Genomic DNA, 13232 nt, shown 5'->3' on the forward strand with positions numbered 1-13232 from the left:
TACAGAAAGGGGGAATAGACTAGTGGTTGATGGGGATTGGGGTGGAGGGAGAGAGGGGTGTGGCTATAAAAGGGCAAGGTGAGGGGTCCTTGTAGTGATAGAACTGTCCAGTGTCTTGACTGCGCTGGTGGCCACGTGGACCACACCACACATGTGACAGACTGACACTGAACCCTATACACACATTGTATTGCTGTCAATGTCCTGGTTTTGAAATGGTGCTTTAGTTCTGGGAGGCGTAACCCTTGGGAGAAACCGGGTAAAGGGTACACAGGGATGTGTGTACTAGCTTTGCAACTTCCTGTGAGTCTGTAATGATCTCCAAACAAAAAGTTTACAAATATAATATTTTCGCTTTGAGGAAAAAAATGATGCAGTATTGGCCGTGACAGGCCGATGCTGTCTTAAAAAGGGTAGTCAAGGAAGGCTTCTAGGAGGGGATGACATTTGAGGAGACCTGACTAACACAGTAACCCACAATGGGTCTCTGATCAGAGAGGTAAAACACAACAAGCATGGTTTTTTTTTGGTGGGGGGTAGAACTGGTAGCCATTTCACGAGGAGACTGGGGAGTGGGGAATGACGGTCCACTGTCCACTAGGCAACTGCACCTGCGCAGTAAGGGGGGGGGGTCTATTGGTAACACCCACTGAGGGGTGGAACTTGCCTGCCCAGAGATACAGGAGAATTGCAACTGAGAAAGGCCTATTTGCCAGAGAGCAAGTATGAGAGGGAGAGGGAGAAGGGGGAGAGGGAGGGGAGGGAGAGAGAATGTGCCTGTGTAAATGTGTGTGTGTGTATGTGTGTGCGTGTGTGTGTGTGTGTGTGTGTGTTTCACACTGGGGGCCATGGGGAAAGGCAGTTAGTGCCAGAGCTTGATTTGAACCCCATCTCCAACTGATGAGCCCACGCTCTGCACTTGCACGCTGTCCCTGACTTTGCCCGGAAATGCCAACTCTCTGGGAAATCTTCCCCTCTGTCTCTGCCTGGGAAATCCTGCCCCCTCTCTGGAGGTCCAGCTCAGATGCAGCCTCCTCTGTGAAGGCTGTGCTGATTTCATGCCCCCACCCCCAACAGATGGGACCTCTCCTGTGGCCATGGAGGTGGGACATCAGTGCTGGAAGTCAGGGGAGTCTTGGGGACACTGAGAAGGGACAACTAGGCTGGAGGTGGAAGGGGGGCTCTGAGTTTTGCACATAAAAGTTCTGCACCTGGGTCTGTGCATTTAAAAAAGATTACTATGACAAAGTAACCTAGTAATGGACTCTGGGCCTTCTAAATCCAACTCTTGAGGAGAGGGGCCTGGGGATTTTTATTTTATTTTTATTATTTTTTAAAAGATCTTATTTATTTATTTGAGAGAGAGAGTGAGAGGGCATGAGCAGGGGGAACAGTAGAGGGAGAGGGAGAAGGAGACGCCCAGCTGAGCAGGGAGCCCCGCACGGGGCTCCATCCCAGCACCCAGAGATCATGACCTGAGCCGAAAGCAGATGCTTAAGCGACTGAGCCACCAGGTGCCCCAGGAATTTTACTTCTAATAAGTAGTCCTGTTGACTATTTTGACCAGTCAAGTTTGGAAAACACTGTTCTAGTCTAAACCCCTCAATTTACAGACGGGGAACTTTTTGGAACTGACCTACCCAAGGTCACACAGCTAGTTAGTGACTGTACCGGGACTAAGATGAAACGGTTCGTTCCACCGTACTTTCCCACCAACGTCATATTAAATTCCCCCCATGCGGTGCAGGGCTTCATACGTTGCATGCCATCTAGTAAATACTGCTACGAATGAATGAATGAGACTAGCTAGCACCCACCATCTGCAAGGACTTTATGGGAGTTGGACCCTGGACGGGTACATTTTGATGGGGCATAGCAAAAAAAAAAAAAAAAAAAAAAGAAAGAGGTAGAAAATCTGTCTGGGACCGGGGCAGTGAGCGCGCGGCCTCAGTGGGGGTAAAGCAGAAGGGCACAGGTCAGAACATAGCACTGGAGAGCCTTTCAAAAAATCCCCAAGCCTTGGAGGTAGAAAGCAGACTCAGATGTTCAGAAGGTATGCTTTACATTCACTCCTCAAGCTTTGGCTCACAACACGTGGATTCTAGTCTCGCCGTCCACCCACCCTTCCGTCACGGTCACTTTCCAATATGGGACTCTGTCACTTCCGTCAGGAGGAAGGGTGGATGGCACAGCGGCTCACTCACCTGATGAGTGTGCAGAACTGTAAGAACGATGAATTCCTTAGCGCTCCTACAGAGAGAAGAAGGAACAGGACAGTAGTGTATCATGCACTAGGTATTCATCTCGCACGAGAAGCAACACCAGAATTCTCCCCTGGGCTGCATTCAGGGATATGAATTAGGCCAGCGGGCACTTTGACTATCTGCCCGGCCGCCTCGCCTCCCATCATTTGTGGTGGCCGACAGAAACCATCCATAGAGGTTCACACAGGCATCTGAAGAAGGCGTTACCATAATCTCTGGGGCTGTCATTTTTCAAGTCTTCCCGTTCTATTTCCCTCTCACATTCGCTCTGTAGATCTCCCCAAACCTTAGGAGCAATTTTATCTGTAGAAGAGAAAATTCTCAAGGAAAACTAAAGGCCTGAATTATGGAACTCAATTGGCAATTTGGTATTTAAGCAAGAGGAGAAATTCAAAGGAAAAACCCAAAGGAGGTCATTTGGTTATCATGACTCATTCTCAGCAGATTTGTTTTAATTGAAGGACCAAAAAATGAGAGCTAGGGAGCAACAGATGGAAGCAAGCCTCTCCAGACAGCAAATATTCAAAGGGATGAAGAATTTGAAACTCCTCCGACAAGAATTATACCAATGATCAAACAGGCCATGAGGTATGAAAATTCTCCCCCGGGAATACACAGTCCTTTAAAAGAACTGAGAGAAATGGAAAGAGTTTGCCTGGAAGGAGCTTCCCTTCTCCTCGCTGGACCTTTTCATACGTTTCTGGGAACAAGGGTATTCAAGAAGCAGAGTCGAGATCACTTGGTTCTAGATACTCAAGGAAGGCCAAGGCCTCCTGCTCAAGGACTTGGAACATTTTCCACATTCAGTGAGGCCAAGTCCAGGGATGGGGAGCTCCTGGGAGAAGGAAGGAGCTGTCTTCCAGGAAAATCCCACAGGAAAATCTGTCTCTTGAACAGGGGAGGGCATAGTGTAAGTCAGATTATGTGACGCATCTGCCCCAGCCCCTGCCACATTTCCCCATTTCACGTAGAACAAAGCCGAAGTCCTTATAGTGGCTACAGGTCTTCCCCTCTTTACCCCACTTCACATCCTGGCTTCTCCCCTGCTCCCCAAACATAACAGACACACTCCTGCCTTGGGGCCTTTGCACTGGCTCTTCCCTCTCTGACACCCTCCCTCCTTTCAGTCTTTCTTTAGTTGCCACCTTCTCAATGAGGCTAACTCTGGCCAGGCTATTAAAAGCACCCCTATGCCCAGCACTCCAGGACCCGGTTTATCCCGATCCACTTTCTATCCTTTGATAACCTTCGTCTACTTCCAGTATGCCATATAATTACATATTTATCATGTTTATTGTTAAGGCATGTCTCTTTCCACGAGAACATAAACTCCAATGGGATTTCTGTCATTCATTGCCGTATATTCGGTGCCTTGAAGAGTGCCTGGTGCATAGTAGACACTCGATAACAAATATTCATTGATTGAATGAAATAATAAAAATCTGCTGGCCCCGAGGGTTATCAAATGAGTGAGCTCTGTCTTGATCCTGGAGGAGCTCTGGACTCCCTCACAAAACTGGGCTACCTGTTCTAGGGTACAAAGATATTCCGTAGAAGCAGAGCAAACACTTCTGGAGGGTCAGGCTGAAAGAACCCCAACACGCCCTCGATGGGGTTGAAAGGACTTACCCCATTTTGGTGTGGTGGTGGAGGGTCAAGGGTGGAGTTGGGTGGGGGGGGATGCAATGGACCACTGAACTTGGAGGAGAGACAAACTAAACGTCATTAGGGACCAGACACGTTTCAAGATGTGAGCTGGAGAGGGGAGCATCTCGAGGAAGACCTGCCCTGGACTTCGGGAGGGAGCATTCCAAATGCTTCCAGAGCTAGCGAGAGGGTGCTGTTCCATCCCAAGTGTGCTAAATCTGCCTTTGAAGAGGAGGGAGGGGCGCTGGGGACAGGTGGGATTTGGGAGAACGAGAAAGACGAGTGAGATGAAGAACATTCTAAACCAAGAGAAGGCCTGGAAGAGATGGAGGCAGAGATAGAGCAGACCACACAAGGCAAAGAGAGAGAGAGAGAGAGAGCAAGAGAGCACATAGGTCCATTTGGGAGGAGACAGCCAAGGTCACCAAAGCAGAAGACAACCCATGGAATTTAGAGCCTTCACCTCTATCCTCTTATTCCTTATCAACACGTCTATGCAAGGAGGTGTGTGTGGTGTGTGTGTGCGTGTGTGTGTGTGTGTGTGGTAGGAGTGTGAGGTAGGAGGCTGTGTATATGTGTATAGCGTGTATGTGTGTGTGTGTGTGTGTAGGGGTGAGGAGGGGAAAAGTCACCATGATTACTCCCGTGTACAGATGGTGGGAGTCCCCTGACACTCCTTTCTTTCTCTCTCTTGCCCCCATCTGTAGAGGGCACTAAGAGGTCACACACACACAGCGAGCAGAATCCACAATGGCAGGTTCCCTTCCTCAACCCATGAGCCAGGGATTCAGATTTTCTTCTCCTCAGGCTTTTTTTTTTTTTTTTTTTTGGTGGAGTAGGGTATGGAGACATGGGAAACAAGACCTGGCTCACACTGTGCTTATCTCAGAGTGGTTTTTTTTTTTGTTTGTTTTCCAGAGTGTTCTTTTAATGGCTTCTTTGGTTCTCATCGCACACTGGGTCTGTCCCCCTGCACTGTAAGTCAAAGACCAAGGGGCTTCGGTGAGGGGAGTAGTAAGGGGGAGGAAGGTGAGGTGAGCTCTTGAAGAAGGCTGTTCTCTGTTCACATCACTGGAGAAGGCTAAGCCAGAGAGTGTGAGGGACCCTGGGGCCCTGGCAGGGCTGGCCTCTGAAGTCCTGGGTAGCCAGGAGCCCTGGCCAGGGCTGCTCTGCCTGAAGGGCCTCCCTCTCAGGGCCAGGGAGGACCATGGTAGCCCTATGCCACTGGTAGGGCAGGGGAGGGGTCAGTGCTCAGCTCCTGCCAAGGCCCAAGAGGCCCCTGTTACCTGATGAGTTCTATGAACCTCTCCCTGGGGGCTTCACTCACGTCCTCCTCATTAATAGCCATAATCTGGTCACCAGCCAGGAGCTTGTCCTCAGAGGGGCCTCCTGCAGAGGAGAGGAGAGAGGCATGAGGGCTTGGGGCCACTGCTGGGAAAGCACAGGTCTGGGCAGGAGTCACCAGTGCCTGAGGGAGCTGAAGTGGGGACCGTAGAGCCCGCAGGAAAGAGTGCAGGCCACGCGGGCTGGTGGTAGGGGTGTTGTTTGGGCCACGGTTGCCTGTGCCAGACAGAGGGCAGAAGACCGAAGAAAGAGGATAGCTCAGACCTCCTGTGGCTGCCAGTGGTGTGGGAACAAAAGGTCCCAAGCCCAGGCCTGGCCCTCAGACCAGGTGAATATGTACTTTCCTGGCTGGGTTCTAAAGAGGGACACGGGTTTCCCTTTCGCCAGGAGGGATCTGCTGAGGCCCGAGGGATGACTTCCAGACTACTGAAGGAGGTATAGATGAAGTGAGGAGCGACAAGGAATCTTCTTACCTGAGCAACATTCCTACTCGCTGGTCAGGAATGATTTAGGCAGTCACTTGCCTGAAGTCAGGGGGATGGACTAAAAGACCCAGAGGGTTTATCTTCTCTCATCTCTGAGAGATGCCACTCTTCAGTAGGTGAGGGGAACAAGAACAGACCCCAAATCACGGATAGTTGGAAATTTGCTTCCTGTCCTTCCCAACTCCACTGTCGAGGTTAAGAAAGCAGGGCTGTCTGAGGGCCATACCTTCCTGGTTTGGGTAAAGGATGGGGGTCGAGGGGCACCACAGGGTGTGCTGAATCTGGTGTTTAGCCAAGACGTCGGAGAAAAGCTTTTCGGAGATTCAGGGAGAATGAGTGGAATTCAGGGAGAATGAGGCCTAACTCAAGCCCCAAAGAAATGTTTACTGACAGGTCCCACTCTCAAACCAGGCTTGACTCCCGTCTGCGCCTGCCTTCAAGGGCTGGATCCCAACTGTTCCCTCTTTCTACAAAGAAGTGTGCTACGCCAATACCAGAAGCAAGAACATACAGAACACCTCTGTCACCTGAGCGTGGCCTGGTGGTGGTTCCGGAGCGTGGGGCCCGTGTGCTGAGGGGGCCTATGTGGCTCGGCCAGCGAGACTCACCACTCCGCCTGCATTGGTGGCCAAGGTCCTGATAGCACAGTGACTTCAGGGGCAGGGAATGGGGGGGGTGGGGGGGAGGCGGGGGAGGCCCCACTCTTGGCAGCCAGCCAGACCTGAACTCCAATTCCAAATCTGCAACTCACTGGTTGTGTGACCTTGTCTCTCTTTGCTCCTTTGGAAAATGGGAAAATCACAGTACCTCCACCTCATAAGAACGCGGGGCGGATACAGGAGATGATGAGTGTACAGCACTTTAGACGGTGGATTGATGTCGGTATGAATTCGCTAGACGGTACTTATTATCCTCCAAGGGGGCAATTCCTTCAACTCATTTCATTCCTTCTGTCTCCTCCTGCCAACATGCCAATCTTTTGGTAGAGAGGCCACTCTACCCCTTCCCCACTCCCTCCCTTCCTTCCTTTTAATGGAAGCGGTCTTCGTGAAACTGAACTCTGACGGCGGTGGTGGGCGTCAATCTCCTACCACTTTCCCGGAATGCTGTGCTGGCTGGCCCTACCGTGACTGGGCCTCCATAGGATGCCTCTTGTCTTCTGTCTTATCTCAAATACAGAACCAAAAAGCCTCTGCCCTTAAGAGCCTCCTGGGCCAGAAGCAGTGATCTGGATCAGCCTACGTCTTTATAGGGCTGTGCCTGCCGACCCCATGATTTTTTTGTGGCTCTCACCTGTGGCTCTCCTTTGTCCCCACCCCTCCAACTCTGCCTCTTCATTTTCACATGGCTTGAAGCTGACCCCCTTGTCTAGGTTCCCTTCAGCCCTGTAAATCCTGTCTCCCTTGAGGCCAAAAGCAGGGGCTCTGGGTGGCCTGCTACTAAGTTTTTCCCAATTCCTCTTACCCAGGACAGATTTGATTTCTGATCAGGGACTCAAGAACCTTCCACCAGACTGCATGACTGACTCGGGAGCCTGAGGTCAGCCACGAACTCCTGTACTGGATTGTTTTTTTCTTTATGCCCTCTAGTTGAAAAGGGAGCTTACAAAAATCTTTTTTTTTTCTTTTCCTTCGAGGATTGCAAAATTCATCAAATTTCTGCTAGACCAGTTTGTACTCGGCTGCTCCTCTTGACTGAGTGAGAAACTGTTGTAAACATCTAAAGCCTCGGGCCCAGCAAGTCAGGAATAAAGCTTCTTTCTGTTCATCTTTTCTGTCAATGCCTAGCAGATGTGGAATGAAACGGCGCTTAGACCATTGCCCATTTCATTCATGAGGGCAGGATTCCACAGTTCAGGTGGGGGCTTTCACTTATCCACTCCCACCTGGTCCCATTCAAGCCCCGCTTCTCCCGCATCCGCATCAGACAGACCCAGCCAGGTCCAAATCCTGGCTCTGCTGCCTCCTACCTGAGTGCCCCTGGACAAGTCATTTCTCTTCCTCTATGCCTCAGTTTCCTCATCTGGTTAAATGGGGAGGACGACTCACCTTGCAGGCTTGGCTGGGAGGAATAAACAAGATGAGGAAAGCACACAGTAGGCACTTAATCAATGGCAGCTCTCGTTACTGCCACTGTGGCATTTGGAGATTTCATTCCCCCCCCCCCCCCCCCCCACCTATGGTCCGTATCCTGATTCCAGCCGTCGGTGGCTGACCTTTCTCGTGAGTGGGTACCAGTCTCCACAGCCTGATGGTTAGGTGCTTGGGGACAGGGCCTGCGTCTTGTCCTTCCCTACCATCTTGCTGTGCTTAGAGTAGGCAATCTATAAATACTTGTTGAATGGAATTGAATAGACATTTATCATCCAAGGCAGTCTGGCTCTTTTATGAAGGTTCTATGCACAGGGAGGCTTCATTAAGACCGAGACTCTGCTAAACCATCAACTGCGGCCTCTGTCTTGGCCCCAGGAAGCCTCAGTGGTTTGTGTCGATCGCTCTGAAAGCCCAGCTCCCTCGCGCGGTCCTTAGCTGGCGAGTCTTTACCCCGCTCTTCATGAATTCCTTGGGGCCACCACAGTGAACGGGGGAGCCCTGCTCTTTGGGAAGATGGGTGGATGCTGGGGTAAAAGGAGCCGGGGCCAGGGGGGGACACTGTGAGGAACACCTACCTGGCCTCACAGATCGCACCACCACGGGCCGCTCACTGCAAGCCACGAAGCCAAAGCCATATATAGGGTCTCGGCGAATGGTCACTTGTCGCCACGTCTCTGTTGGCAGCTGCTCCCATTCCATAGCATTTGTGCTCTCTTCCTGCATCACATGACCGAGGGAAGGGGAAGATGGGAGCAAAACAAGATGCAAAGGCGACTAAGCCTCAGAACCAGCTGGGAGGGGGCACGGATGAGGGTGCTGGCCATGGCACGCGGGAGCTCCCCTGCTTGGCTTCCTAAGTCCTCTAGAACCAGCAGGGGCAACAACGGCCCTCATAGCTCAGTTTGGAGAAAGAGGAGTCTGGCAAGGAAAAGCCCACTGTCTACAGGGCCAGAGCCAACAGGAAAAAACAAAACAAAACAAAACAAAACAAAAACAACTGTTGCCACAGAACTTGACATCAGAGTCAGCCCTTTCCTCCAAGATATTGGGACTCTAGAAGGAGCCTAAATGCAGGCATGTTATTCTGAAGGTTAACTGGTAGCGCCCGCTGAACTGGCTGTCGACTCCCTAGGGGAAACCAAAACCTCGAGGAAGGCAGCAGGACACAGGCCAGCAAGTGAGGGAAGGAATGCGAAGTCGCTTCAGAACAGCCCTTCATGAAGTCCTTGTGCGATTTTAAACTCTGATCTCCCTTAGGTTCTATATAAAAACGATTAGATGGCGTATGTAAACAAATGTGCTCATGCGGAGGACCATTACCGTACACAATCGGACGTAATGCCAACTTACTTCAGGTAATGGGACAACTGGAAAATGGCTCCTATGGGCAAGCAGGGGAGCTGTGTCTCGTGGGTGCCGGCAGACGTGAACCCCAATGGGCTGCGAGACCTCGCCGCCCCAGTACCTGGGAGAGACTGCAGACAGCTCTCCCGATGCTCACAGAGGGAGTTGTTGAAGCTTAGAAAAATTAACATGAGGACTTTAGAATGGTTCTACAGCTAGGGCCAGGGTGAGGGTACGGGGACCGTGGGGCTTGGGAGGGCACTGGGTGCCAGAGGCAGGGAAGGAGGTAAAGAGGGCAATGAATGGCCAACAGGCGGGGCGGGGCAGTTGGAGGTGGAAGAGAGGGCACCAGAGCCAAGAGGCTCGCAGAGCCTTAGCTCCCGGACTTGGCACCGCTCAAGCCCCACGCAAGTTCTGATCTAACAAATGGGGTTGAGTTCCCTAGCCTCAGTGTGTGTATTCCAGAAAACTAAGGTTCCAGGCAGGGCCCTTGGAAACAAGATTCAGAGGGGCAGGAGGTGATTAATCAAACTTGTATAAGGCTCGTAAAAGAGGTGGGAGGTTCTGACACCGGGAGAGTGATTGTTGGCTAGCTCAGGATACCGCATTCCTCAGTTGCAAACGGTTTCAAGCGATTAGGCTGTTTATCAGGACACAAATTCGATAATTAGACTTTAGGACTATTTATCGGGGGGTGTGTGGCGGGAGATTTAGAGTAATTGTACAAAAGAGAAATTCATAGTCTGGGGCTTGTCTCTCTCATAGAAGGACTCAGGAAGGAAGACAGACCACGGCTGCCTTAATGTGTCACATCAACTCCGGCTGCACCCAACCAAGCCAGCTTGGGGGGCGGGTGGTGTCTGTCGCCCCTTAGGGAGGCAGAGGGGGCTGGCCAGGATGCGGTCAGGCCCCCTGAAGGCAAATTCAGAAACTGGCTCCTGCCCTCCCGCGCTGGTAGGACAAATGGTCATTTTTCGATGGGGAGTCACTCAGAAGCTGGACAGGGGCTGGCCAGTGTCCTAAGATAGGCACCCTCCCAGGACAGGGCCCTGATGAGGGTGGTCCCAGGCTGGCACCTCTCTCATTTCTGCGCCTGGTGGCAGGCAGGAGCTTGGCCTCGAAGGGAGCCAGAGAACGTCTTTCCTGCAGCTGCCATCTTGCCTCCCCCCCGGCGCTGCTTCCGAAATGAGCCCCTTGCTTTCCTGTCTCCCATTGGCACCGAAAGAGCCTCTTATTGGGGTGACACCAGCTCATTTCTGACATGGGCCTCAGCCAGCGCAGGCTGGAGGATGAGAGCCCGTGGGGCTGTGCGTGGGGAGGAGGGACACTCGAGAGGAACACTCAGGCGTATGTTCCAGTACTCAGAACGCTGTCCTGAGCTCAAGGTCCCCTGGCCACTGCAGGCTCAATTTTGCTGCCTTTTTCTTTTTCTGAAGCTGGGCACACCTTAGCCTCCGCTGGGCCGAAGGCATCGCCAATAACGATGCAAAGAAACGCTCCTGGAGCCAGAGGAACCAACAGGCTAAGAGCCTTCTGTGACACAAGTGTTTTGCTTTCCTGTTTTGACTCGTGGTCATCCATCAACAAGTATTTATTGAGTGCCTACTCAGAGCTTCGAGGGACACACAAGTTACAGATCTCTGCCCTCAAACAGCTTCCAATCTAGCGTGGGGGAGGAAAGAGAGGTGTACACGGAACAGGAGAATTAGAGTGGTAACTGAGAATAGTATCGAAAGTCCATAATTAAGGTCCAACTTGTGTTAGACATGGGCAGCCCCATCTTCGCCCAGGGAACCCAACTACTTCTCCTAGAGCTGCAGACATGTCTCCAGGTTGGGCCTGAAGCACATTCGTCCCTGCGCTGTCCCTAACCGAGCTGGACTAACTGTCCCCAACTAGACCCTCCCCTCCCCTCCCCCCGCCAATCAGCAAGCAGCCCTTGCCTCCCACTGCCTGAGCCTTCCCAAGTTATCTCCCGTCAGGGAAGAAACACCTCCATTAACAGACCAGAAGGCCATTTTACAATGCAAATGGAAGTGGGCCCTTCCCTCCTGGGTCTGCATCTTTCAGGGACCATAGCTCAGTCTCTCTGAAATTTTTGCTAAGTGCCTGGAGACTTGGGAGTGACAATGAAAGCAAGCGGGTGATGGATGACAGGAGCTCAGCTGTCCACGGGTCACGTGCCTTCCCTCCTGGGGGTGGGGGGGGAAGGCAATTTCACTTTGAAAGATGTTTGGTTTCTGGTCCCTTCCAACAGGGCAACCCGGGACAAAATCATGAAGCAGCTGAAGCTTGTGGTCCTCCCTGCCCCCCCAGCTTCATTTCTGGGACCTGTTCTGTGTTTCCAGATGCACACAATGTCTTTGTTCTGACCCCTGCCTACCCAAGGACCACGAAGGTTGTTCCCTACCCCGCTCCAGGCTTGCCCCCTCTAGTCAGTCACCTGGGTAAAAGCCTAGCTTTTCTGCCTAATGATAATGACACTTTATAGCCAAGTGCTTCTTTTCATTTTTACACCCATTACCTCATCTGGGAAAAGGTGCTTTCACATCCATTATCTCCTCACAGTCTCTAACTATCCTGCCAAAGAGGCTTGGTGACTTCTCCTCCTCCATCCCAGCCTCCAAGCTAGGTGACAATGTAGGGACCCATGGAGGCTAAGCATATTAGCAGCCCAGCTGGAGCCAAATCTCTCTCAGATGGGGCCCTCCATCCTGGCGCCCCCCCCCCCCACTGCCTACAGCCACTCAGGGTCCTGGACCCTCTGGCTGTTCAGTCCTCACCGCAGTGCTGCGCCAGCCCCGAGGCCAGCAGCACTCCACGTCCTGGCTGAGTCTGGAAGGCCAGCCCCCGTCCTAATTAACCTGTCTCTGATCCTGCACTCAGCGTTGTTGGGAGAATGAAATGAGATCATGGCTACAGACGCACTTTGGAAGGTTAAACGCATCACACAGATGTAGAGGCGGTAACATTACTGGTAGCCTCATTGGGGGTGGCTGGAGGGGCAGGGAGAGGGAGCCCAAGGTAAACTCCACCCACTTCCCCGCAGCCCAGGCCCGTCCCCCATCAGCTCCTTGCCTGCAAGGGGCAGCCCCACAGTGGACTCTGTCCCCTCACTCCCCAGGCAGCTCCGTCCCTGATCCAGCTATCAGATGGCCTGGCTCTCCGCGGCCGTCCTGATACTAGTACCTCTGGGGGCTAGACAAATCTCTCCTGGCCGTCCAAAGAGAGACTGCGAGCTGCAGCTCCTACTGACACCTGTTGCTAGGCAGGACATGGCTAAGGGACAAGTGAACTGAGAAGAAGATGGATTGCTTCGGAGCTAATGCTCTCTCCCGGGCACTTCTGGGCAGGAAGATAGAAATGTCACAGCTAGATTCCCAGGCATCGGCTTTCGGCTCTCCATCTCTCCTTGCCTTTGGCTCCTTTTTCTTTACATTTGGTTGGCTCCTTGGGGAGTCTTGTCACTCCCCTTGCAACTGGCAGGATTTGGAGCCATGTGGGGCCAATTAGCCCTCTGATTCCAATCACAGGAGCCAGACTCTTCCAGAAGCTCCAGAGATCCAGCATGGCAGCTGGGCCGCCAGAAGACGCCATCAATTTCTGGTGTTGGGGATGGGAGCCCCGTCCCTGGGGCTCTGAAGCAGCTGCTCTGGGTGCCCTCTTGTAAGGAGCTTGGACATAAACTCTTCTTCTTGTGAAGGGGCCTTGCTTTGGCTAGCTACTCCTCTCTAGCAGTGCTGCTCAGACTTGCACACGCATATGAATCACCTAGGGGTGTTGCTACGATGATTCCGATGCAGCAGGTCTGGAGTACTGACTGAGATTCTAGCAAATTCCAGGGTGCGGCCCATGCTGCTGGTCCACAGACCACACTTGGAGAAGCAAGGATGTAAAAAGAACGCGATTCTCAGACAATGGGAAGGTCACAATCAGGTGGAAGGACAGAGGGGCTTTTATTCCACTGGGTTATGGCATTGAAGGTCCCCGTTAAAACACAAATGCTTTCTTGGAAAAAGGACACATAAAGTCATGCCAGCAAAGGACTCACTGGC

At 52.2% G+C, this 13232-nt stretch overlaps 1 protein-coding gene across 1 annotated transcript in view; it reads right to left on the reverse strand.

The window, feature by feature from the left end:
- Positions 1–13232, reverse strand: part of FRMPD3 (FERM and PDZ domain containing 3) — a gene marked incomplete at its 5' end in the record, with an annotated part of 81642 nt that overhangs the window by 56026 nt on the left and 12384 nt on the right. Inside the window, 3 exons of the mRNA XM_032392772.1 lie at positions 2205–2250; positions 5198–5300; positions 8409–8550. Of these exons, the coding sequence (XP_032248663.1) occupies positions 2205–2250; positions 5198–5300; positions 8409–8550 (291 nt within the window). The remainder of the gene's footprint in view (positions 1–2204; positions 2251–5197; positions 5301–8408; positions 8551–13232) is intronic.

This window comes from Phoca vitulina, unplaced genomic scaffold, assembly GCF_004348235.1.
Source record: "Phoca vitulina isolate PV1807 unplaced genomic scaffold, GSC_HSeal_1.0 scaffold69, whole genome shotgun sequence".
Classification (NCBI taxonomy): domain Eukaryota; kingdom Metazoa; phylum Chordata; class Mammalia; order Carnivora; family Phocidae; genus Phoca; species Phoca vitulina.